Source organism: Volvox carteri (assembly GCF_000143455.1).
Source record: "Volvox carteri f. nagariensis unplaced genomic scaffold VOLCAscaffold_1, whole genome shotgun sequence".
Taxonomy (NCBI): domain Eukaryota; kingdom Viridiplantae; phylum Chlorophyta; class Chlorophyceae; order Chlamydomonadales; family Volvocaceae; genus Volvox; species Volvox carteri.
Window position 1 is genome coordinate 5551425 of NW_003307545.1, and position 22205 is coordinate 5573629.

General features: G+C 61.3%; 2 protein-coding genes across 2 annotated transcripts in view; one reads left to right on the forward strand and one right to left on the reverse strand.

The window, feature by feature from the left end:
* VOLCADRAFT_86461 (uncharacterized protein) overlaps nt 1-16034 on the forward strand; it is a gene marked incomplete at both ends in the record, with an annotated part of 25812 nt that extends 9778 nt beyond the window's left edge. The window contains 20 exons of the mRNA XM_002945908.1: nt 620-895; nt 1340-1486; nt 1938-2064; nt 2155-2852; nt 2965-3072; nt 4188-4199; nt 4826-4846; nt 5090-5635; nt 6548-7363; nt 7649-8551; nt 8912-9037; nt 9449-10418; nt 11136-11809; nt 12092-12400; nt 12759-12777; nt 12825-12976; nt 13691-14079; nt 15158-15164; nt 15197-15247; nt 15990-16034. Of these exons, the coding sequence (XP_002945954.1) occupies nt 620-895; nt 1340-1486; nt 1938-2064; nt 2155-2852; nt 2965-3072; nt 4188-4199; nt 4826-4846; nt 5090-5635; nt 6548-7363; nt 7649-8551; nt 8912-9037; nt 9449-10418; nt 11136-11809; nt 12092-12400; nt 12759-12777; nt 12825-12976; nt 13691-14079; nt 15158-15164; nt 15197-15247; nt 15990-16034 (6396 nt within the window). The remainder of the gene's footprint in view (nt 1-619; nt 896-1339; nt 1487-1937; nt 2065-2154; nt 2853-2964; nt 3073-4187; nt 4200-4825; nt 4847-5089; nt 5636-6547; nt 7364-7648; nt 8552-8911; nt 9038-9448; nt 10419-11135; nt 11810-12091; nt 12401-12758; nt 12778-12824; nt 12977-13690; nt 14080-15157; nt 15165-15196; nt 15248-15989) is intronic.
* A 980-nt stretch (nt 16035-17014) lies between these two features.
* On the reverse strand, nt 17015-21695 carry VOLCADRAFT_86462 (uncharacterized protein; the record flags this gene model as incomplete). The annotated part of the gene is made up of 3 exons (XM_002946265.1): nt 17015-19617; nt 19912-20587; nt 21216-21695. The coding sequence occupies 3 exons, from the start codon at nt 21693-21695 to the stop codon at nt 17015-17017; spliced, it is 3759 nt and encodes a 1252-aa protein (XP_002946311.1).
* Nucleotides 21696-22205: the final 510 nt, after the last annotated feature.

Here is a 22205-nt window from a genome sequence, read left to right on the forward strand (position 1 = left end):
CGGGGCGGGGCGGGGCGGGGCGGGGCGGGGCGGGGCGGGGCGGGGCGGGGCGGGGCGGGGCGGGGCGGGGCGGTCTGGGGTGGGGGATGGGGGCCCGGGGCGGTGCAGGGCAAATACTCCGCGGGCGACGCCAAGGGCCGAGGGGGTAGTTGGAGCCCCCTCGCTGATCCTTAAACTCGCCTGCTTCAATCCATGTCCCGGATCCGCTCCACGACCAGCCCCTCCGGAACCATAACCAGGCTAATCTTTAGCAAAAGGCGGGTCTTAGCGCAAACCCTGAAAACCCTGTCCACACAGCTCTTCACAGTTTGCCCGCAAGCTCATGCATGCACCTACCTACCTATCTACCTACCTACCTACCTACCTACCTACCTACCTACCTACCTACCTACTTACCTACCTACCTACCTACCTACCTACCTACCTACCTACCTACCTACCTACCTACCTACCTACCTGCCTACCTACCTACCTACCTATCTACCTACCTACCTACCTACCTACCTACCTACCTACCTACCTACCTACCTACCTACCTACCTACCTACCTACCTACCTACCTACCTACCTACCTACCTACCTACCTACCTACCTACCTACCTTCATTGCCCACTTGTAGCATCCGAGTTCCGGCGGTGGCGCTGTCAGCCCAACCGGTGGTGGCGGCCCTTGGGCTGATGATGTCACCGCCTGCAGCTTGGACCAGTTGCGAGAGGGTGTGCTGCTGCCGCTAGCCCGCCTGCGTCAGAGCTTCCAGATACCGGACATGTACACGCGGGTGTTGCAAGAATGGTCGGCAGCTGGTTTCGATGGCCTGGACGAGCGTACGGCGTCGGATCTTCTCAATCTGTTTGCGGAAAGGCCGGCGTGGGCTGCAGGTTCATCCTTTCGGCGGGTAGGGGCGGATAGAAGGGATCAGGAAGGGGGGGATACATCACACATGACAGTGATGACAAAGATTGGCCTCCGTGCCAGTTGGGTTGTTAGTAGTTGAGTGCTTGGGTGGGAACGAAGCGGCGCTGTGTGGGAAGGTAGTGAACGTGGGGAAGGGGAATACACACCAAATTTGATGGCATGTGCTATGTGCCGGGTTTTGCCTCACCTACGGCTGCATGTGGGCGCCGTTCTGGGTGCTGTCTTCTCAAGGTCTTTCCCGCAAGCAAAAGATGGCAGTTGACCCTCCTGCCATGTCAGGTAATTCAGCTACATCGTACCTTGCGTGATGATGGCAATGGTAATGCCTATTGTTCTAGCCCTTCTCTGCCCTTCTCTTCATGACCCGTGTTGCAATGTGCTAAATTTCACTGCTTTGTACTGGGGGTATCGCGCCGCGCTGCAGGCTGTGCTGGACTTGCTTGCAAAGGCCTTATCTCTGCAGTACACCGATTCCGCCGTGATGTCGTCCATGATCCGTGCCGCCGGCCGGGCTTTGCGTATCGTGGCCTACAGCACTGCGGCGGGGCGGCCGGCGGGTTCCTCTGTACTGGTGAGAGCTGCAAGCATCGTTATTCACTCTTCAGGCGGGGCGGACGGCCTTTTTCAAGATGTGGTCCCTCGATGAAGATGCTCGCCCTCATCACCTTGTTATTGCTCCCGTCTCATAGCCGCTGGGGCATATTCTGCCGGCGAAACACACAGCCCGCTGTAACAACAACAACAACAACAACAGCACACATGCATGCACGCACTTATCATCCCCTCTCACACTCGCGCGTGCAACATCACACGCTTATTACACATAGCTGAGCATGAGCACTTGCCACAAGCCCGCTTATTCGTCTTCTGCTTTTAGTTGTGGTTGCGCTCTGGCATCCCTCGCACGCCTCTGGGCCTAACAGCCCACATCACTCCAGAACCGCACTACGCCAGGTCACCGTGTGTTTACACTCACCCCGCGCGCTCTCTTCTCTCTCTCCCCCTTGCTTTACCTCCTACAGGAGGTGACCGACCCACGGGCCGCAGTGCTAGTGGTTCCAGCCGTAAAGCGTCTTCTACAGCTCAAACCACCTGCCAAGCACATCTCAGACGCCGTTCAGACGCTGTTTCTAGAGCTAGAGTGGCGAGGTTCGCCAACCGGCGCGGCCGCCGGGACCTCTACACATATCCCTCCAGCTTCCGGCAACTCCTCTAACAGCCCATCTTCGCCGCCACCAGCCGCCCCAGCAGACACCGTAGCAGCCGACGACGAGCCTCCCTTGTGTCGGCTACTTGCGGAATTCAACCGGCCTGCCGGCGGAGCTTGTGTCACACCCTCGGCTGCATCGCCGCCTGTGGCTGCTGCCGCCTACCACAGCCCGCGAACGATGACAACCACTACGGCGACGGCGACAACGACGCCGCCGCCGAAAACGCAGCTTCCGGTCTTCGTTGTTGGGATTGAGGAAGCTCAGCGGCTGCTGGCAGATCTGCTTGAGGCCGCGAAGGGCTCCGGCTTGGGCACCTGCCAGTCGCGAAACCTGGCGGCATTGCTAGCTGCCTGTGGTGCTGTGGGCTACAGGCCACCCAACAACTGGCTGGTGCAGTTTTACATCGCCGCCGCTACCGCGCTGCATGGCGAGGCGGGCACCTCATCAGTCACCATCCTGCACAGCTTCGTGCAGGACCTGTTATATCAAGACAGCTGGGCGGCTGGCGGTGGAGTTGTGGCAGCGAGCGGGCCAGAGGACGATGGCATTGGTGCCAAAGGTGGCGGTAGTGGCACGAAAGCGCAGAAGGAGGATTGTCGGCTGCAGCGGCCAAAGCAGCAGCAGCAGCAACAAGAAGTGTTGGTTGATGGGCAAGAGTACGTGATTGCCAAGGGAATGCTGCTGAATGCCTTGGCGACCGCGCTGCTGCGGGAGCCCCTGATAAAGGTGGGTGTTTGGGGCCAACGGGGATGGGAGATGGTCACCAACGGGGGTGGCCTCTTCTTCCAGGCGCAGGCCCGCACACTCCGCCAGGCACGCGCTTTCCACGTCCTTGGAGAGAGCAAAACCCATGAGCTCACACCTATCAACGTTAGGCTTGATCCTCAAATCGGAACTGGAATCTCTAACAACACCGAGCAGGACCACCATTGCATGTGTTCCGAAGGTGCGGCCAGCGGGCTGAGGTCATCCGCATAAAAAGCAGTAGTGATGCCCCTTTGCCGTCGATGAGGGGGGCATCAACACTCGACTGCCCGCTTCGTGCGTCCTTCCCGTCTAACATATCCGCAAGAAATTCGACAAGCAACCTGAACAGCTCAGTGCCAAGGGGGCATCCTTGCTTAAGACCTTGTTTGGACTCGAAAGGTTTTCCCAGTCTTCGTCTTCCCATTAACGTTCATTGCCACGACGACCACCTTGTCATGGATGGGCTCGTTACACCTTAGGGGAGCAACGCAACTCAAGGTGTACCATACAGACACACGGCAAAGGTCTGTCCGGGTGCTTTTTCCACCGTCATCAGATAACGTATTGTGCGGGCAAGTGCAGCCCCCCAGTAGGGTTCACTCGGGAGCCTTCACATAATTAACAATGTGACCTAACGACCTAACGACCTAGCGACCTAACGACCTAACGACCTAGCGACCGGTGGGGTCCACATGTTGTCACTACCTGGTCTTCACTATAGGTCTCTCCGGTATAGGGACGCATAAAGGGAGGGTTCATGCTACAGGCTACCCGCAGGCACCCGCAGACACCCTACAACTAGTGCTAAAATCCTAATCCAGGTTATCCCGCACCCCGAGCACAACCCCAACACACGCGTGTTCAGGTCTCCGACCAGGAAAACATCCCCATCACTAGCATGTGCAGCTCGTTGATCGCTTGTTGTAGGTGCCTGCCCAAAGGCAAGATCCCCCACACCATCACAAAGCAACGTTTTAGATGCCGGGTCCCCCGGGTAAACACGGGATGTTCAGAGGCTATAGAGGTATACACATCGAATAAGCTAATTATTGACGTCAACATTAAGCACGCCCCCATCCAGAACACCTCACGCAATGCACAGCTGAAGTCCTTGCGTAGTGCGGTTATCTTTCCACGGAGTCAAGGATAGAGACACGGCCATAGAGACACACACCTCCAAACCAGCTACATAATCTACTTCATCAGCTTCAAGAACGAACTGAAGGGGAGCCCCTTTAGTTCCCCTTCCGTACCACTAGCTGCACTGTGTATCCCGGAACGGGAATGTTGCTTTCTGTGACACTGTGCCGTCAGCGGTGCGTTAAGGTGCGTTAAGGTGATGACAAGCGGGTCGTGTGCTGCAGCAGACCTGGCGATGCTCGGAATGCAAACAAAGTCTGCGGTTTCCGTTTCAAACAAAACAAGCCAGCCTCTAGCTATCTAGGGAAACATTACTCCCTGTCAGAATCTGCTGCAGGCTGCTGTCCGTCCGGACCGTCACCTCCTAGCGGGCCTGGCCTGGCCTCTGTTCTCAGGGGATGAACTGAAGGGGATGAACTGAAGGGGGCCAACAACCCTTTGGTTCACATTCCCTAGCTAGCTAGCTAGCTAGCTAGCTAGCTAGCTAGCTAGCTAGCTAGGGACAACCTCGACGTTTTGGCCTGCTGCCAGCGCCCTGGGGCACATACTTGCCACTGCCCGCACTCTGGTATGCGCCGTTGCTGCTGCCAGCCACCCTGGTACATGCACCTCCTTGCCACCGGTTTTTGCCTCACCGCTCAACTGGTTGAGGGGAGGCGCACGGGGGCCATCTACGTCAGTGCGAGGGGCTGTCCTGGTCCTCGCGGTGTGCGAGGCCTTTTGGGATTTTGGGCCTTGGGCTTAAGAGGTGCTGGGTTCGCTTTCCCTTTCCCTCACTCTCGGAGGCTACCCCGCCGCTGCACCGGGGGTAGGTGAACCTTTGTGGCCAGCAGGTGGGAGCTCATAAAAATATAAATAATAAATAATAGCATAAAAATAAATAATAATAAATAAATAATAAATAATAAAAATATAGAAGCCGTAGTCGTAGATAACAGCTGCTTTGTACGAGCGTTCTCGAAGGCCGCTCACCAACGCGCTGCTTCGCATGGTCGCTTTCGGTATGTGCGTGCATTCCGTGGAGGGCTTCACGTCATCGTGTGTGTCTGTGTGTATTATTTACATGTCCACCGCAGAGCTGGGGAGAGACCCCAGACCGGCTACCGCTCCTGTTCCGTCATCTGGCGGCGCTGGGCCTACAGCCGCAGCGCGAATGGCTAGCCAGATACACGCAACTGCTGCAGTGCAGTCTGCTGGGCTTGATGTCACTGGAGGGCCTGGCGCACGTTGCCGAGGGAATGGCGCTCATGTGCATGGAGCAGCCGCCGGCCCCGCCGCCATTTCCTTCGCCAAACGCTATTGCTGCCTCTACTGCGGCTTCTGCTGCTACTGCTTCGCTTCTTGATATGCTGCTGTTGGAAGCTAGCCGGAAGCTGGGAAGCCCCGGCTTTCCGAACGACACGTATCACCTAGGTCTGCTTGCGGGGGGAATCCACGCTATGGTCCAGTGCAGCAAGCGACAAGGCGAGGCGTCCTGCAGGATGTCCCGCCCAAGCCAGGCTCAGCAGCCCCCGCTGTCGCCGCCTCGACAGCAGCCCGGGATGTCAGCGGCGGCGAGGGCGGCCTGGGATCACATCCGCTCGCAGCTCAAGGTTCAGGTCCGCAGAGACGTGGGCGTGCTGGTGCGGTACCGGCCGCCGGGGCAGCTGGTGCTGGTGGTGGCGGCACTGGTGCACAGCATGCGCAGTACAACGGCTACCTGGCTTCGGGCATGTGCTCAGGTCCGTGTGTGTGTATGTGCGCGTGTGTTAGTGCATGTCTGTGTGTGTCTGTGTGTCTGTGTGTGCGTGTGTGTGTCTGTGTTTGTGTGTGTTTGCACGTATGTGTGTGCATATGTGCGCGCGTGAGTTGCATGCCGGGTAGAAAGGAGGTGGGTGTAACAGGGCGAAAGAGCAACGCACCCGCCCTGTGGGGTCCCCCGCTTTGTGGCTTCTGATCGTGCAGTTGGTTGGTCATTGGCTCGTTGTTGCCATCCGCTGTGGTCCTGGGGGGTTTGCTGGAAGTGCTGGGGGGTTGCATGTAGGGGGGGGGTCATATGCCATGTAACTCAGTTATCCCCTTTGGGCGCTAGTCTGGACTGATAATGCGGTGTTTCCTGTTCTCCGTGGCTTTTAGGCGTATAGATATTGCCCTTGGGCCTTCGGCTCGTATGGGTAGTTTTACAGGTATGGGGTCACGCACCCCCAACCATGTAATACACACACACATATGCCATGTGTATAGATCCTTTGCAGCTCTGGCACCGACCATCGGTGGGGTCGTGATGCTTTTCGGACGAAATGTTCGGACTTGGCAAGCATACGTCTAGCAAAGGGGAGGTCCCCGCAGGGTCTGGGGGAAGGTCCCTTCGTCTGTCGATGTCCACAGGCCTGGCCAATAGCTGCCAGTAGCTGCTGCTAGGCGCACATCCGCCTATCTTTATACGCGCCATTCTGAAGGACATGTCTCTTTCCTTTTTTCCTGATCCTCCAAGTTGCTCCAGATTACGTTTGATTTGTTCGATGACCTGGGGGTGCGTTGGTTCACAAATGCAGGAGCTGCTACGTGCCCGTGAAGCAGCCTTGGAAGCCGCAGCCAACGCTGCCCATGCCGCCACTCCAGCCACCGCCGCCACCACCGCCGGCGATGTCGCCCTCCGTCTGCTGCCGCCGGCGCCCCTGCTCGTGGACCTTCTTCGCCTGGTGTCGTACGTATTGTCCGTACAACGCCGCGACCGCGCCGCCATGCAGCTCAACATCATACCCGGCGCCACCACCGCCGGCGGAGCCGCCGTCGCAACACCAGCTGCTGCATCCAACCCATCTGCAGCTACACCACCAGCGTTCGGACATCACAACGAGGGCATCGCTTCAATGGTGGGCGTCGCAGCATTGGGCCCCGTCTTGGACTACGTGCATAAGGCCGTCATGGATCTCGCCTACCACGCTGCCACACGCGCCGCCATAGGCACCGACGGTACCTTGACCAAGATCAGCAGCCCCGCAGCCCGCACCCCCACCATAGACGAATGGATCGAGCTGTTGCGCGCCGTACTAGCCGCCGGTGTACGACTGGAGCCCTCCGACGTCACCCTTATATTCGTCGCTATGACCCGTGGGGCTCACTGGCTAGTGGCCACAGCTGCCGTCGTGCCTGCACGACCGCCAGGTCGGCAGCAGCTGCTGGACGCCTTGTCCCTCATAGGGATCGGCCTCCGAGAGGTGCTACTGCCGTTGCTGCCGCAGACGCCTACCCAGCCGCTGCTGAAGCAGCTGCGGGAGGGGCTGCTGGTTCAGTCGTCTGCGGCGGCAGCGGTACTGGAAGCGGCCAGCTGGCAGCACTTGTCATCCCTGTGCACCTACGGCCTGCAGGTAGGCCCCGAGCTGCTGCCAGAGGACTGGTGGCCCAGGCTGCAAGCGGAACTGCGGCGGCGGTGTCTGCTGCTGTTGCCCAAACGGAGGTTGCCCACTTCGGAAGTTACGGGTGCTGCTACTGCTGCCACTGCTGCTACTGCTGCTACTGCTGTGGTGGCGGCTGCAGTGGAGGCAACTGAGGTGGTGCACACCACCATGCAGCCAGGCTGCGGGCTATTCGGCGGCGTGGAGGGGGAGTATCCCAACCTGTCGGACATCACGGCGTTGTGCTACAGCTTGGAGGTCTGCGGCTACAGCGTACCTGGGGCTGCCATGTCCCTGCTGCGCACGTGTCTGGCAGCGCAGCCCATTGGTGAAGACGGCGCTTTCCATCTCGGTGGTGCATCATCCGTGCTCGACGGCCTAGGCGGCGACAGCGTGCTGTGGGCGCTACAGCTGTTGTGGATGTCTCGCCGATGTGGCTGCCTGGACAAGATGCCCGATAGGCTTTGGAATGTAGCGTTTGGTTCGTCGGGGGTTCCCCTCGGGCGTGGGGGTCCTCCGGCACTGCTGCACCCGCAGCAGCTGGGGCAGCTGGTGGTGCTACAAGCCGATCGGCTGCGATCGAGAGCCGTTGGCGACAGCAGTGGTGGTGGTGATGGTGGCGGTGGTGGTGATGGTGGTGTCGTCACAGCATGTCACAGCAGCAGCAGGCAGCAGAAGCACCAGCACCAAATTCGTGGCGACGCCTTGGCGACAAGACCCACCCCAATCCACCTGCCACACAGATTCCCTTCCACGTGGATCGAAGCCCTTGCGAGGGCCTTCCAGGACCAGCAGCAGCGGCAGCAGAACGGTTTGACTGGGAGGGGGGCGGGAGGAGGAGGAGGAGGAGGGTCACCGCCGCTGTCGCAGCCGCTGATGATGCAGCGCCCGCTGGAACCGCTGGTGGCGGCGCTCGCTGTCTGCTACTGCCTACCAATCGGCGACGGTAGCGAACGCAGTAGTAGCAATGTCCCGCTGTTGCAGCACTGCGTGGAGGTGCTGGTGGACCGGGCGCTGCCCGCACTGGTGACTTCCGACCAGCTGCTGCCGTTGGGGGACATCCCGGTCTTCCTGGAGGCCCTGGAACGGAGGGGCGTGCCGCTGCCGCAGCCGCACCTGCGAGCTATCGTGGCGCGCCTGGAGGGCAGCAACGGCCCCCCTGTAGCCGCGGCAGAAGAGCGCCACACGAGCAACAGCAGCAGCAGCAGCAGCAGCAGCAGTAGCCCCAAGTGCACCCCCGACGGCGGTGCTGCTTTAGCACAGCTAACACCGCTACAGGCAGTCTGGGTGGGTGGATCTGCTAGATTTAGGGATATGGGTTTAGGGTTTAGTCCAGCAGCACGCAGTTAGTACTTTCAAAACACGTGCTACCTGAAGTATGGCAGGTTGAAGATGCCGTACATGCCGTACCTGCGCACCCTCTCTCGCAGTTGCTTACATCACACACCCACACATACATACATACATACATGCAAAAACTCTCTCTCACCCCTGCCCGCACTGCCCTGACAACACCCGCAGGTCGTAAGATCGCTGCTGGCCGCTGCCGCGAGTGGGGCCCCCAGCGGGGGAGGGGCCATTGCCGTGGTGCCGCTTCTGCCTGCCCTCTCAGCCCTCCTGAGGAATAACCTGGAGACAAAGGAGCAAGTCAAAAGGTCAAAGAAAAAGCAGAAGACGATGACGACAACTCCGAAGGCGACAATTAAAACGGTTGCTGACAGGAAATTCAAGCTTCTACCCACCAGCATAACTGCCCCGGCGCCGCTGCTGATCTCTTCACCAGCCGGGCCACACCAGTACGAACCCCAGTACCGGCAATTGCGCATGCATTCGAGCATTTCTGAAGATATTATTCCACTCACGACGTCCACAGCTACTGCAACAGCAACAGCAGCAGCAGCAGCAACTACTGCTGCTGCTGCCAAGCCGCTTCCTGACCGGCCGCCGGCTGTTGCCGCGGCGGTGCCGCCGGCGGAGCTTGCACGGCTCGCGACCGCCCTCATCGAAGCCGGTCGCGACGCTCCATTGCCCGTCTCCGCCGCGGCGTTGCTGTTGCAGCTGTTCTCTGTCGACGCCGTGGTCCGCCTCCTGGACACGTCCCACCTGGATTGCGCTTTGCGACACGGCCTCGTCCTCGGCCCAAAGCACACCAGCAGGGGCTTGACTGGAAACGATGATGGCGAAGAGGGAGACGACGGGAAGGACACTGAGGTTGAGGGGGAGGAGCAGCAGGAGGAGGAGGAGGAAGAGAACAGCGAAGACGAGGGAGACGAGGGTGACCCAGCGCTGCCGCTACCTAGGCTGACGATGCTAGACGCGGCGCATGTGGCATTGGTGCGCAGGATGCGCCCCGTGATGGAGCTGGACGAGCTGCTGGTTAGACTGCGGCAATGCGGTGCGAATGACGAGCAGACGCGGCGGGCGCTGCTGTCGTGCTTGGCTGGGGAAGGCAGCGTCGAGGGGCTGAGTGTGAGGACGGCGCTGGGGCTGCTGCAGCAGCTCATGGAAAGCGGCGTGAGGGAGCGGCGCGATATCACTCTGCGGTGTCGTTGGGAGGCGGCGAATATGCTGCCACGTCGGAGGCCGAGCACCAGCGGCGAGGTGGTGATACCTTGGCGGCGGAACCTGGGAGATGGCGGTGGCGGCGGCGGCGTCCAGGGGGGATTCCAGAACATCAGCGTTGCGCTGCTAGGGGAAAAGGCTGGCAGCGGCGGCGATGGCGGCGGCGGCGGTGGCAGCGACGTACCTGACGGACCCTATGCGCGCCTGACGGTCCGGCTGGCGAGGCGTCTGGCAGTCCTGTCCAACAGTGGCGCGTTTGGGCTGGTGGGTCTGCGGGAGGCGGCGGAGGCGCTGCGTTTGCTGGCGGTGCTGATGCGGCGGCTGGAGGGCGTGATGGCGTGGGGGGAGTTCTGGCGCAGCGTGTACGGCATCTGCAGCTCAGTGGCATGCCAGGAAAGGATACATCCGCAGGCTGTGGATCATCCCGCGCTGCTGTTTGAGTATTTGGAAGCGGCATATGAGCTAGGTGCGCGGGGAGCTGCTGGGGGTCAGGGGTTTTGAGCAAGATTCAAAATTGAATTTGGATTTGGACGACGGTGGTGGTAGTTGCAGATGCCATGTCCTGGTGCGCTGGTGGACAATATTACTTGCTTTGCGGCTCCCATATCCCTTTGTGTGACTTCTTGTGGGACATCATCTGTGTGATTGCGATTGCGACTATGTTCTAGTACTTTATGCCATATCGTTACCGTTACCGTTACCGTTACCGTTACCGTTTGCCGTGCATGAACCCCAGGTGCACGCCGTACTTCCTCCCTTGCGCTGGTCCTCACTTCGTCCCCCAAAACACACGGGCGCAGCACACACCCACTCCTTCGCCTCAGCACATTCGTGCACATATATACAGACATCTTCTCTTCTTCCAGCTTCCACATAGTCCCCATTTTTAAAAATAAACGAGCGCGGACCCTCATGCATCATCCGGCCACTTTTGGATTACTACTCCTGCCACTGCCACTGCCACTGCCACTGCCACTGCCACTGCCACTGCCACTGCCACTGCCACTGCCACTGCCACTGCCACTGCCACTGCCACTGCCACTGCCACTGCCACTGCCACTGCCACTGCCACTGCCACTGCCACTGCCAATAGTATTTGGTGCTTTCCGTTTCGCTCTCCGTAAGCGATGTTTTCTTCTCATGATGCGCGATGTGCCTCACATCCAAAATCACTATGCTCCAGGTGGGGCGTACTGCAACGACCTGGTGTTCCGATCCAAGCACCGAACTACGACCACCAGCGAGGTCCGCAACGCAGCCCAGGCGCTGCTAGGGGATGACCCCGCGCGCGTCGCTGCCTTCGCTGCGGAGCTGTCCCACGCCTCATGGGCCACCTCGCATGCAGCCCGCCGGGCCAAGATCCGACTAGGCCTGCAGCCCGAGGACCTCAGCACCTACCCTATCTCCGCCGCTGGCGTGCGTAACCTGGCTCATGCCGTACGGCCCCTGTTGGAGCGCCACCTAGCAGCTATGAAAGAGCGGGAAGAGCGGGAGAAGGAGGAGGAGCAGAAGGAACGGGAGAAGGCTGAGGGGATTCTGGGGGTAGGGCATACACGGGAAGGGGGATGGGGCCAAGGGCATGGGCTGCAGGCAGAAGCCGGGGAGGGGGAGCTCGGTCTGCGGATTGCTGCCGCTGCTACTGCTGCCGCTGCCGCCGGACGGAGGAATCCGGGACATGGTGGCGGTAGCGGTGGCGCCTTTAAGGTGGTGAAGTTTCCGGATGCCGAGCTGACGAGGAAAGCGTTATTGCCGACAGACCCACGGGTCTTCTCGGCGCGGCAGCTGGGGCTCTTGTTCGGCCTGCTGTTCTTTCACTTCCATGCGCTGCCGCCGTCAGCCCAGGAGCTGGCCATTCGGGTGAGTGTGGGCGTTACAGCGACTGAGCAGGCGAACGTTACGCCGGGGGCCCAGTGGGACGGATGGTTGATGCTTCCCAAAGGAACTGTTGACTTGTCGGGGAAGGAGCTCCCCTGCTTTGACTTACTCCTCCTGGCCCCGCCAGGTGCACCTCCCACACACCGCCCCCCTCACATGCGGCGCAACGATCTATGCATGAGCTCAATCCACATCACCCACATCACCCACATCACCCACATCACCCACATCACCCACATCACCCACGTCACCCGCGGCATCCAGGCTCACATGGCTCTCTCTCCGCTGGTCGCCAACCTCGCCGAGCGGTCCGAGGGCAGCACCCCCCTGGAGCACCTAACCGCGGTGCTGGACGCGCTGGAGCCGGTCGCCCTCGACACCGGCGACCTCCACTCCAACTTCGACGACCTCTTCCACATGTCGGTACTGCTCTCCGCGCCGTTGTGCCGCGTGATGATGATGACCATCGGAGCCGATCACGGCGGCGGCGACGGCAGCGGCGGCGGCGACGAGCCGCTGCCAGTGGGCTTGGACCCCTGGGATGACGCCATGCTAGTGCGGTCGCCTTTTGAGGTGAGCGAGGACAGTCTTATGGAAGGGCTGTTCCTGCCGCAGCCAGGAGATGCCGTGGCGGCTGTAGTTGCTGTCACGGAGGCCGCCAACACCTCCTCCGTCGGCGGCAACAGCAGCAGCGATGGCGACGGCAGCATGGGTTCAATTATGACAGCGGCAGCGGCTGCGGCAATGGCGACGCAGGCGGCCATCTTCTCTACTTCCTCATTGGGAGGTACGGCAATCCGACTGGACGGGAAAACGTCGACGCGGGGAAGAGCATCGACGGGGCAGACTGCCGGCGGCGGCGGTGGCGAGGCTGCTGGCGGCGGCACCGTAACGCTGACCGTACAGGGGACGCCCCCATGGGCCCTCACAGCTGATGTGGCCGGGGTGCGGTGCGTGCCCAGTCTGAAGCTTCCGACCGCACTGCGGCCACCGCCAGGACGGCGCCACGGCATGCCCGGCGACGCTGCCGGAGGTACGGCGCGAGCGGCGTACGTGCGAGCCGTGGCGCCATGGCTGACGGCGGGCCGGCGCGTCGCCCGATTGCTGCACTCCACTCGCCAACGCGACGCGCTGGCGGCGGCGCTGGAGGTGCGTGGACTGGGCCACATAGGAAGGGGGCGTTGGGCCACGACATTCGGGCTGCTGTTGCACCCGCGGCGAGCGGTTGAGGGGATGGTCGCCCGGGGGATCATCAGCCGGGAGCAAGCGGCGGCCCTAGTGGCGCTGATGGAGGGAACAACACTGCAGCGGACATCTCGAGGCTTGAGCTTCGGACAGGACAACGATCTTAAGCCGCAGCCGTCAGCTGGGGAAAGCAAGCCACTGGAATCGAGCCTCAGATCCCGGTCAAGTGTCCGATCCAGCTCACGGACGGCTCGTGGAGGAGGTGGTGGTAGCGGTGGCCGCGACAATGTGCGTGAGGTGGTGTCAATGGCGGCGGTGACGCCACGCCGGCTGTTGCGAGGGGTGGCATCATTGCCCACTCGGTGCCGGGAGGGTGGCGGCGTTAGCGGAGGCGGTCCATCTCCTCAGTTGACGCCGCGGTCACCGCTACCGGGGGCAGTTTCCATTCGCAGAGCAAGCCCAAAGACCGTATCCGAGCGGCCACAACAACAGCAGCAGCAACAGCAGCAGCAGCAGCAGCAGCAGCAGCAGCCGTACGCCGCTGAAGCGAGATCCATGCTGGACGGTGCCTTCGCCGCCGGTGTGGTGCCGCCGGTGCTGGTCTCGCAGGAAGGCAGCAGCAGGCTGTTGGCTGCGCTTGAGCCGCTGCTAGCAGCTTTGGATGCGCCGCCGCCGCAGCAGCAGCAGCAGCCACCGCAGCCGCCATTACTTAAGCCGCAGCCGCCAGCTGGGGAGGGCCAGGGGTCTGGCGCAGTCGCCGCCGCCGCCGCCGTGGCCGATTACCCAGGCGTCAATCACAATAATAACAACAATATTAACGACAGCTCCAGCTCCAGCACCAGCTCCAGCAGCGGCTTACCCTTGGTGCAGACGCCGTCAGCATTGATCAGCGCCAACGTGCCCGCCAGCGTGGCGACCGCGGCTGTGGAGCAGGTGGAGCAGCTGCGGCAGCGGGTGGCGGAAGGCTCATCGATGGAGGTGGCCAGGCTGGTACTTATGACGGATGCGGTAGCGCTGCTGGAGGCGGAGGCCGAGGCGGAGGCCGAGGCGGAGGCCGAGGCGCGGCGGTCAAGATCCTCGGAGGCGGCAGCGGCAGTGGCGGCGGAGGCGGCAGCGGCAGTGGCGGCGGAGGCGGCAGCGGCAGTGGCGGCGGAGGCGGCAGCGGCAGTGGCGGCGGAGGCGGCAGCGGCAGTGGCGGCGGAGGCGGCAGCGGCAGTGGCGGCGGAGGCGGCAGCGGCAGTGGCGGCGGAGGCGGCAGCGGCAGTGGCGGCGGAGGCGGCAGCGGCAGTGGCGGCGGAGGCGGCAGCGGCAGTGGCGGCGGAGGCGGCAGCGGCAGTGGCGGCGGAGGCGACGGCAACGGAGAGGGCGAATCCGGGGCAGCAGTAGCTGTTGACTGTAAGGTGCCTTTTCCGGCCGCGGGTCCATGGAAAAGAAAAGAAGCCTCAGCCCGCCAGGATCTCACACTCCTCCTGGACTTGAGAATGGTATAGCTTATGTTAGGACGATGGCGCTGCGTCGGGCGTTAGGAGAAGAGGACGCGGCGGCGGGCGCTGGATGGCTTTCATCTCCCATCTGGCTGCGGGCCGATGTGTGAATAGAAGCGGACGACCGTTTCGACCATCTTGAGGGGCAACGGGCTCCCGCACTTCCTGGGTTTGGTTGGCAACCAGACTGAGGTCACATCCGTCCAACCCGTCCTCGGGTGTAGCGGGTGCGTGTTCAGTGCTGCTTAGGTGCTCTGGGACACTGGCGCATATCAAACGTTCAATCCCAATACCAATACCGACATCATCAGTGGCGGATTGGTCAGGTACACTCAGTTGCGGTTGAGTTATAGGCGAGTAGGCCATGCAGACGCACAGCGGCAAAATTATGATTAAGCTTGAAAACGCGCGCGACGACAGCAGAGAGTGTAATGGCTGGCCGCCGCCGCCGCCGCCCCTGAAAAATCCTTTCAAGACAAGTGCCCCGTCAGCGCTTTAGCAGGACGGTGTGACGGTGTGTGTCGTACTGCACACCGCACATGTGCGGTATGTATGTCCATTATGTCCTGGCGGCGATATATTGGTCCCCTCCCCCACGCGATCCCATCAGCCAACAAGAGCAGACCCCCAAGGTTGGCTGAAGGCTTCTTTGCATCCGTAGCCCTGAGGTGCGTATGTTTACCCTCTGCTCGACATGGAGGGGGAGGAGGAGGAGGAGAAGGTGGAGGAGGAGGAGGAGGAGAAGGAGAAGGTGGGGGAGGAGGGGTGTGCCGAAGGAGGAGGAGGAGGAAGAGGAGGAGGGGTGTGCCGTACCGCTGCTGTGTTCGTTGAGGAGATGAGAAGGTAGGGGCCACACAAGGCCGGTGCGCTCGGTGTCCAGGTGTGTGTGCTCGGACCGACTGATGGCGCACGTCGCTGCCGGTAATAGCTGCTTTCCAGGAGCGCCCCTAGGCGGCAGGGTGGAGGGCTGGAGGCGGGGGGCTCGCTCCTGGCCAACAATCGGCAGTCGTGGGAAGCGGGAAGTACCGCGTGACGCTGTAATCCTTATTTGTCAGCTCTTCGTTCATTGTGGAAATGTTACCCGCACGTCGAAAAGAAATCCGAAAGGGAAGTCCGCAAACGGGCATCATATCCTCAACAGAAATCCACCCCAGCAGCACACACATAGTCAAAATAAGAAGTTACAAGTTCAATAAGAAGTTACATGCTCAATACAAAAAGTTGCGGAATCCCGGTTCAATACAACCACAACCAGCCTCTCTCAATGCACCACACACACTTCTCGGGACCAGCTACGGGAACGTACGGAACTCGTGGGCCCCTTTTTTCCACCACCACCCCCAAGACGTCGTCATGCAGCATCCAGCAGTGCCGTGGGCCCACGTATTTAGATGAACTTATTTAAGCTTCTAGACACCCAGATGAATGAATGAATGAAGGCGCATTTACCTTTACCTCGCTTCCCTACCCCCCGCTTGGGCCCCTTGCGACAGGTTACGGTGTACGGACTGTACGTCAATTGTTTAAAGACTTACTGAACGTGACTCATGATTAACTCAGAGTGAATGAATAGCTTAGGAATGTAGGCTATCTTCTGCAACACGCAATGCAAGAGATCTTAGCACCTCCGCCACGTTTTCCGAATCTGGGCTGCTACTGGAATCTTCTCACCTCCGCGGGGGCGGTGCCCTGCCAACGGAGACGGAGAAGGGGCAGCTGCGGTGACGTCGGGTGCAACACAGGCGTCCCCTTCCATAGTACGCCGTACCCGACGGACGGCAGACAGACAGACAGACAAACGGATCGACACACAGATGCAGCATGCTGACAGACACAGACAAACAGGCAGACAGACAGATGCAGCAAGCAGACAGACAGACAGACAGACATGCAAAGCCCACAATCCAGAAATACACGCACTTCCGGGACCGAAAATGCGCCCCCAAGGGTGAGGGGAATCCGGCACTGAAGAAAAAGCAACGGTGCCAAACAAATATATCTGCACAGATTTGTGCTGTTTATAAGTGGGCTATCTATCAAGCCACAAGCCAGTCAATGCGGCAACGTCAATATAAATGTCAATATCAATGATAATGGCAAACGGCAAGCAAGCTGAGTGTGAACCTAAGCTGATTTCTTTTATCTCAGCTAGGCGCTGCAAGAGAGCTGCTTTCGCGTCCAAATCCCGATGTCCGTCGATGTAAGCCACCATGCAGCCGTAAATGTACGAATCGCTAGGTACGTCGTCGAATCGTACGGAAATTTTCGACCAACTAACTGCCTGTCGTTCCCCGACGCCGCCCCTCCGTGTGTTGTATCATAGATTCCTCCTTTCCAGGGGAATGGGGAAACAAGCCGTGTACTACACCAACCCGCCATGTACGACATGCGACACGAATCCCACTCTCGTCCATTCCCGCACTCCTACAACTAAAAAATCCGTTGTTAACTGCCCGTACGACAATCCACAACATTAACCGCCGGAACGGTAATGAAGGAAAATCGGGCGAGGAGTTCTTCACTTGCAGCATCCCTCCACCCCTGCTACTGGTGCTGCTGCTGTTGTTCCGGTCGTTGCTACATCCAAGCCCCTCCTCTGCAGCCGCACGAAGCGGCACCTCATCCGCACCGCCATCACCGCCGCCCCGAGCTGCCCCGAGCTGCCCCAAGATGTGAAGAGCGCCGCCGCCGCCAGAACCCGCGACGGACTGCTATACGGACATCGTAGTTGGGAAGTGTTGCGAGACGACGTACGGTGACTGCCGCCGTCGTCGCCGTCGCCGGCACAGAAGTACAGCACGACCAGGTGCAGTACATCCACATAAAACATCTGCACCGCCACCGCCAGCTGGGACCAGGGCCGTAGCTGAGCGAACAGCGGCGACAACACGCCGCGAATCACAAAAAGCATGAGCCAGATGGCCTTCTCATCCTGTCCCGTGTCAAGTCCTGGCCGGCGGAGGGTGTACGTCAACACACCCAGCACGGACGCCGCCAAACCCGTTGTCAGTACGGAAAGCCGTTCAACTTCGTCGACGTCATCTTCGGGATTTGAAGCGCCGTCGCCGCCGCCGGCGGCGGCGGCGGTGGTGGCAGCGGAAGTGATGGCGGCGGCGAAGAAGCCGGTAGACGATCTCACCCCTTGTGCACCGCGCAGCAGTGGCGACGCCGCCGTCGATGCTGCTGTGGCTCGGCGCTGCCGCCACCGCCGTACAATCATCGCTACCACGTGGCCAGCCAGCGGTGACCCCATCCATGTCACCCCCGCCAGCGCCTCCATCAGCCTGGTGGTGTTGCCGAGGCGACGCACCGGCGTCGTAAACACAATAAACATCGCTGCAATTGTGATGCCGTACAATACAGCAGCGCGGCGCTGGCATGGCGCCACAGTCCGCGACCGCCAGGTGACGTACGCGGCCTCCCATGCCCCCCTCGCCCGTTGAATGAACTCGCCGTTGGCGTCCACATGGCTGCCGAAACCGTTCTCATCACCGCCACCGCCGATGCCGACGCTGACGCCGCCGACGCTGCTTCCGTCCCTACAGCGCCGGCGCAGGCCGATCCACCGCCGAGCCGCAGCAAAAAACGCCACCCGCGCCGCCGCTGCTGTACGGCTTACCAGCAAGTCTGTCTCGGCCTCGGCGGCCGCCGCCGCCGCCGCCACCACCTCGCCGCCGCCGCCGCTCATCACCGACCTTGCCGGCGGCCGCATCTGCGACACCATATCCAGACAAGCCAGGAGACCATGGGTGCGCAGGAAGGCGGCTAGAGTGGCCGCAACAATCGCCTCCATGCCCCGTACGGCAACTGTACTGCCTTGGTGTGTGGCCGACGCAGGGATGGCCACAACACCGCCGACTGCTGCGGCACCAGCAGTATAGGCCGATAACATCGCTAGATCCGCCATCAGGGGCTGCATGTGGGCCCTATACGCCAGGCTGGCGGCGGGGCTGTAGCGAGGGGGGGATGTATCAGGGCAAGGCTGACACGGCGGCGGTGGTGGCGGCGGTGGCGGCGGCGGTGGTGCGGCCGCTGTTGTGGACACGGTGGTATCCGCTGCCGCCGCCACTGCCGCCACCGCCATGTCACCCACCGCCGCCTCCACCTCTTTCCCCTGCTGTTTCTGCCTCGTCTCTACCTCCGAAACCATGCGCCTCCACAGTCCCTCCAGCTCCACTCGCACCGCCTCCGCCACGTCCCCAACAGGAGGCGGCTCCGGGGTGCAGCCAGGGCCGTAACCACTGACACCACCTCCGCCAACGTCACCACCGGCGGTGGCAGCGGGGGCGACAGAGGGCCGTACAAGTAGCAGCACGTTGGTGAACCCCAGCCACTGCACCGCCGCCGCCTCCGGGGCCAGCCCCACTGAAACCCCGGCCCCCGAAGCTCCCACAGCCACAGCCCCAGGCCCAGCCCCAGCGGCGGCGGCGGCACGTGGATTCCGGTCGCACGGCTCCGGCTCATCATCGGCCACAGCCGCAGCCGCCACCACTTCCGCTACACCAGCAGCGGCATCGTCAGCTGACGCCGGCGCCGCCACCACTGCCGCCGCCGCCTCCGGCCCTTGCGAAGGGGTTACTGAGTACAGCAGGTGCATCGTCAGGAGCAGCGCCCTCGGCCGTCCTCCTGCCTTCCGCGTCTCCCTGGGCCCCGCCATCGCCACAGACGCCAGCTGCCCTCCGCCGTTGCTACATCCACCAGCGGCGGCGCCTGCAGCGCCATTGCCGGCGGTCTCCCCCTCCCCCTCCTCCACCCCTAGTGCCGCCACCAGCTCAGCCACCGGGATCTGCACCTCAAGACCCGCGGACCAGTCAGGGGGCTCGCCGCCGCCGCCGCCGCCGCCGCCACCACCAATTACTGTGGGAGGTACGGCAGGCCTGGCGGCGACCACGCAGGAGAGGCGGCTAGTCAGGAAGCCGCCGACCCTTCCGCCGTCGCCAGACGCCCCAGCGGCGATGCGACCGTCCGTCAACGCGATCCCGTCGCCGCCGCCGTTAATCCCTCCGCCGGGAGAGGCGGCGCGCTCATCCTCCACCATAACCACAACCAGCCAGTTGCCGCCACGGCCGCCGCCACCAAGTCCCGAGTCCATGGATGGCGGCGACATTACCGCATTCAGCGCTTCCGGGGGGCCCAGGAGGCGGATCTTAACGGTGGTGTCGGACGAACGCACGCGTAAAAGCCCCGAGGGCTCATCACCGGGTGCGCCACGGCCGCCACTACAGCCGCCGCCGCCGCCGTCGCCGCCGCCGCCACCGTCATCGCCGTCACCGCCAGTTTGCCCGCCGCCACCGTACCTGCTGCTTCCCGGCGACGGCAGCACCACAACAGGAGGATCGGCGTACAATGGTACGACAATCCGTTGCGGCGCCGCCGAGCTGGCGGCGCCGCTGCCGTAGACAGCTGGCGGTTCACCTGAGGTGAAGCTGCACGAAGCCGCCGCGCCTGCATTGTTGCCATTGTACGACGGACTTCGTGATGGTGAAGGTCTCCGACGCGGGGCTCCAGCAAGGGCTGTCCCGTGCCGCTTGCGTCCCTCCGCACGACCTCCTCCCTCCGGCACCATTTCCGCCGACGCTGGTGGCCTTACAGTTGATACTGCCGTCGCTAACGTCGCCGCTGACACAGGCGGATCTCGCGGTGACCGTGACGGTGACGGCGACGGTGACGGCGGCCCCCGCTGTAGCAGCAGCAGCCCCTCAGAGCTGGCGGACTCCAGCGGCGCCAGCGGCTGTAGCTCCTCCCAGGCGCCTCGCAGCAGCTCAACCCGCATGCGCTCCGCAAGGCTGGCGGAGGCGGTGACGGCGGCGCCGGCGGCGGGTGCGCCCCCCTCTCCAGGCTGCCGTATTTGTGTTGGCGCCCAGTGAGTCCCTTCGACTTCGCAGCAGCTTCGTTCGTAATCGCCGCGTCGGTCGACATCCTCCCAAACTCGTACGACAGCAACTAATTGTATGCAGCCTGGCAGCGCCAGAAGCTGTACGGAAATCGGTACGGCGCCACTGGCGGCAAGAACGGCGGAGATGTTGCGGTTGGCCGCGGCTGTCAGGATGTTTGCTCCGTGGCGGAAGGACATGCCGGGCGGCGTCTCGTACTGTGTTTATTTGCACGGAGGGGGAAGGGGGAAGGAAGGGGGAAGGGGGGATATATGTGTTAAGTCCAGGAGACCACGGGAGGGGCGGCATCCTGGTAGTGGTGGCGGTCGGGGGAACATAAAGTGTATTCGGCATTGGGCGTAACAATCCAGGGGGAAGGGCCAGCGGGCGGCTTCAATGGACACAGCAGCAGTGGTAAGGTACAAATCCTCCTACAGCTCCAACAAAACGCTCCGCTCCGCCTATAGCTCCAACGAAACGTGGTGTAAACCGACCAGTCCCGCACAGTAATACGTTTTTTAAACCAAAGGATTGGATTCCGCGTGCAGCGAGTAAACCTGCCACAACAAACTTTTCAAAATATATAACCCGCCAAATCTATAAGCCGGCAAATCTACAAGCCGTCCCTAATGTGAATGAATTATGTCGTTATCGTGGAACGGACGGTGCCGCGCAGCCGCGGTGCATGTCGCACGATGTGCGGACTAGCAATGGTGATGACGTCATCCTTGACAGGCTCGCCTTGTTTCCTAACTAGGCTAGCTGGTGCCCAGGTGCCGGCATGTGCCGGCAAAAGGAAAAAAAATCTTCCAAAGTGAACTTTAGGCGCAGCCCAGCTCTCCACACCTTGCCGCTAAGAACCATGTACCCCGCCGCCCCCTGGAAGCCGCCGGGCTGCGGCCGCCGCCGGTACAAGCACGACACCCTGCTGCCGCTGCTGCCGCTGCCACAGTGCCTAACCACTCCGCCGCCATTACTGCCACTGCTAATGCCGCCTTTGTCATAGATTTCGCTGCCAGGACCGCAGTCACCGCTTCGACCCCCGCTGGCTAAGCTTGGATGTGCGGTCATGTCTTGGTCAGGTGCGGCCACGCCCTGTGCCGGCTCTTGTGCCGGGTGGTCCAGGTTCTCATGCGGGTTACTCGCTGTCGAGCTGCTGCCAGGCCGCCATCGCTGCTGTTGCTTCTGTTGTGCCGCTTGGCATTTGAGCTTGACACCTGACGGCCAAGCAATCGAGCTCTGGGCGGCGTCATTATTAGCCCCTGGGCTTTTGCCTTGCGAAGGCGCTGCGTATTTTTTTTGTGCTGGCGAGGTTGAGCGCGCCATAGTAATTAAATTCGCGATGCTGAGCACCAAGGCCATATGAGCTGCGATAGTTCGAATAATAAGCGTCAAACCTGATGCTGATGCTATTTGCGATATGGTCGCGACGGCTGCGGACACGAAGGCCGAAAGCGTCCATACGCGGTGCCGGAAACGGTGCCGCAACACACCCTTTCGTCGCAGCAGCGTTGTAATCATGAATATCTAGGCTAAAAGGCGGTGCACAAGTTCGATCGTTGAGAGTTGAACAGCTTGCGAAGATGGCTGGATGACAGGTTCTGAAGGCGATTCCATGACTCGGCCGGGGTGTGCAGACTTGCAACGTTGTCGCTACGCCTCATGGTCAATCTTGCTCCGCAGCCCGCCCAGCTTAGATCCGCAAGCACGTGAAAATGAAACAGCAGCCGGCGAACATGGTGACGAGCATTGCCGGATATAGCGGTGCCATACCTTGCAAACACGACAAACAGAAAACCTTGTCAAGCAATTACAGCTAGCTGATGCGGTTGTCTA